General features: G+C 47.4%; 1 protein-coding gene across 1 annotated transcript; it reads right to left on the reverse strand.

The window, feature by feature from the left end:
* Window positions 1-2,925: 2,925 nt before the first annotated feature.
* On the reverse strand, window positions 2,926-3,378 carry LOC138359518 (GATA zinc finger domain-containing protein 21-like). Its single transcript, XM_069318855.1, has one exon. The coding sequence runs from the start codon at window positions 3,376-3,378 to the stop codon at window positions 2,926-2,928; it is 453 nt and encodes a 150-aa protein (XP_069174956.1).
* Between the last annotated feature and the right edge of the window lie 504 nt (window positions 3,379-3,882).

Consider the following 3,882-nt stretch of genomic DNA (forward strand, 5'->3'; position numbering starts at 1 on the left):
GTCACACACTTACCTATCAGTGATTATGGGAAGTGAAGTTTAGCTCTTTATCCCAGGTTCATACTAGTCTTGTCGTATCTGTTGCGTTAATTCAACTTTCCCGACGTTCGATTTTTTGTGAATAGCCTCGTAGTGGTGGATGGAGGCGGCTTCCACAACTCCTTTCCACTTGTTGAGCAACTGTGCAGGACAATCGTATTTCCTGATATTTCTTGAACTCATTTGTATTTCCTGCTTCTATGTTCTTACTCCCACTCCTCCACACACTATTCCCTCTACTCCACACACACCGCGGCCTCTACTCTTCCACACACACTACTCCCTCTGCACATGGACGACAAATCCGGCCCGTGTCCTCGTGGAGGGACTAAAGAGCTCATTATCAACGCAGGTCACCTTGTTTGAGCCTTCTGGTGCCGTCTATTTGTGGTCTGATAATAGCGACGTTGTTGCTGTTTGGTGCAGACTGATGCATTGTCAGTCACGCTTGAGGATCTCCAGACACGCTGACCCCCCCCCCTTTCCTCCCCCCCCCCCCCCCACCCTCCTCCCCCAACTTGTTCCTAGTATCGGGGTCATCTGCAGCTAAATATAGAAGGAAGAATGAAGATGACGATGATAAACCGAGGTTGGGCGTACAAGTGTCTGTTATAGCCTAGGGTAGCTGAGGTAGCTGGCCTTGCCCGGATGGAGAACAGGGACCCATACGCAGCTTCTCTCCCTTCATTATTCCCTGTGGATGGGCTCATTAGGTACCCCCAGCCTCTGAAAATAGTACATAAAGAGACATGGGTCTTGTGGCGCACAAGATAATGTCCACGCTCTGTAGTAATGGTATTCTTTAGGGCATAGACAAAATGCAACCACCCAACTATCAATCTAAAATAACCTCCCCTAGACCTATTATAAGCAACAACCTGACCAAATCTAACCTTCCTAGCCTAGGTTGCATCCTGGGGGAAGTTCTGTGGTTGTTCTAGGGAGTACCTGGATGTCCCTGACTATGGGAAACCATAAGGGGGGGAACCATATACGTACCATATAATGATATTGGTTAGATTAGGCTCTTGACTTCATTTTCTTTCGTGGGGCTGTACAGTGTCATTCATATAAATGTGTACTTTTCGGGATTGCAACAATCTGTGACTCTTGGCAACTGCAAAATATAATTCGTTTTCGTTTTGTTGAGGACAGGAAGCCTGTGAACATATATACTTTAGATTTGTGAAAAATCCACAAAGAAATTGGAAAGGAAGATGAACGTTTCGGCCGCTTTACAGCCGTTGTCAACATCAGTCTGGTGTTGACAACGGCTGTAAAGCGGCCGAAACGTTCATCTTCCTTTCCAATTTCTCTGTGGATTTTCCGCATACAAATGATCAGTGTTTCGTGATCGTCAATTGCGTACTTTAGATTTGTATATCGAGGTTCCCCAAGTTCTAATTGCTGGATGTAACCCCGCAACAGTTGCCTAACTCCCGGGTACCTATTTACTATTATAGGTGAACCGAGGCATTAGGTGAAAGAAAACGTGCCCAATCATTTCTTTCCCGCCGGGGATTGCCGTTTATGAGTCGAGAACGACGACAACTGTACAACGTGGATGGATTGTAATAGTTACATACACACAGAAGTCACAATAGCATGATATATCAAATGAACACATCCACAAGGGCCGTGATAAGGGTTCGAACCTACGCACGGGATGTACAGTTGACTAAGACGCATCTGGAAACATCCCGTGCGTATGGTTCGAACCTTCATCACGGCCTTTGTGGAGTTGTTAATAGTTGCATCATTGCTGTTAAGGTCAGGCCCCCCCTCCCCCCCCCCCCCCCCCGTGACTCAATGGGTTCCATAGACACCATCCACACTCACACTTCATAGGTTCACTTGGACTGGTCGGGACAGTGATGCTTTTTTTTTTTTTTTGCAGTTCGGTGTTCGATTCCCGATGGTCCAAATGGCTAGCAATGTTCCTTCACCATGTCCTTATAACTCAGCTGGTATGCTCTTACGCAGTCCATGTGCCGTATTCAAGCCGGCTTAGTGCGTTTTGTTGACGATTGTCTTACCTTAAGAGTCACTCCGTGAACATCTTCACTACTCACGAGCTACGTCAGGGCAACATCCTCACTACTTTAACGCACCCAACCACTTGAGAGGTCGGAAGAGCTACGGTCTCGCTTCTTGCAGAGTCGGCGTTCGATTCCCGATGGTTCAAGTGGTTCATCATCGTTCCTTTACTCCATTGTCATATCTCGGTTCTTTATCCCTTCCAAGTGCTATGTAATCTTATTAGCTTAAGGCTTTCTACTTATAATTACTATGGTTTATCCCCTTGGATTCCCACGATCCTACCAGAGTCAGAAATGTCATGTTGGGCACGTACCCCACAATACTCACAGTGCAAAGTTGGGAGAGGCTAGCCCCAAGCGTCTGGCCTCCAACCTTGAACAGGCAAACAGACATTAAAATTCATAAATATTGATTTGCCGGAGTGTGTATACGTTTGCCTTTACCTGTTCTCGCGGTGGTTGAGTTTCAGCTTCGCTCTCCTAAACACTCCCTTGAGTTCTATCATATCTAATTATGGATATGGGAGGAGTGACCTCCCTTCCCCCCGACCACCTCTTTCACTAGGGGTGCTTGTGTCACCACTTACTTCACTGGGATTCACACCCGCTCATTACGACCTGATTCACACTAACTCGTTTCGAACGGACGCGAATGAGATCAAAGGCCGCTTCAAGTGGACAGACAGCGTCGTATGTGAGATATAAATACATTCCACCATACAGGCGGCCATTAAGCGTGCACCCCCCCCCCCTTATCTTGGCCAGACGTCGACCTGTCCTTCAGGCGGCCAATATAGCGATCACTGACATTCTTTCTTCGATTAGCTTGACACTCCATTGATCAAGATCAGATATTAATACGCGTGAGGTTGGTATAGAGCCGCATGGTAACGGTTGTGTTGCCACGGCTGTCGTTGTTGCTAGTCCTGTTGTCGTTGTTGCTAGTCCTGTTGTTGTTGCTAGTCCTGTTGTCGTTGTTGCTAGTCCTGTTGTCGTTGTTGCTAGTCCTGTTGTCGTTGTTGCTAGTCCTGTTGTTGTTGATGCTAGTCCTGTTGTCGTTGTTGCTAGTCCTGTTGTCGTTGTTGCTAGTCCTGTTGTCGTTGTTGCTAGTCCTGTTGTCGTTGTTGCTAGTCCTGTTGTCGTTGTTGCTAGTCCTGTTGTCGTTGTTGCTAGTCCTGTTGTCGTTGTTGCTAGTCCTGTTGTTGTTGTTGCTAGTCCTGTTGTTGTTGTTGCTAGTCTTGTTGTTGTTGTTGCTAGTCTTGTTGTCTGTGCAAGTTCTCACCTCATGGTACAGATCCATGAAGCAAAAAGTATTGTGGAGGCCAAAGTACTTTGTGAAGCCAAACTCCTTTGAAAATCACTAATTCCGGGGGGTTATGCTCTCCCGAAAATGCGTTTGACTTCAAGGGGTGCTGCTCCAGGTGTCTTGGCAGGGAGAACTGACAGGGACCTGGCAGGGGCTTGGCAGGTGAACCACAAGAAAGTCTTGAGTTTGGGTTCTTGGTCTGATCGTAAATTTTACGGTCAAACAAGAAATATTCTGGCTGCTGGAACTGAAATAAGCGCCGTCGGGCGAGGCCAGGAGTGTGGAGGGGCGAGGCTCTGATGGTGTAGAAGGGCGAGGCTCTGATGGTGTAGAAGGGCGAGGCTCTGATGGTGTAGGAGAGGCTCTGATGGTGTAGAAGGAGAGGCTATTAGGGTGTAGAAGGAGAGCTTTGTGGGCGTCGCGGGAGAGGCTATATACGCGCGGAGTAGGCTACTAGCATAACAATTTCCTGCTGAAGTGTTCATTTACCACATGTGA

This window comes from Procambarus clarkii, chromosome 91 (assembly GCF_040958095.1).
Source record: "Procambarus clarkii isolate CNS0578487 chromosome 91, FALCON_Pclarkii_2.0, whole genome shotgun sequence".
Taxonomy (NCBI): domain Eukaryota; kingdom Metazoa; phylum Arthropoda; class Malacostraca; order Decapoda; family Cambaridae; genus Procambarus; species Procambarus clarkii.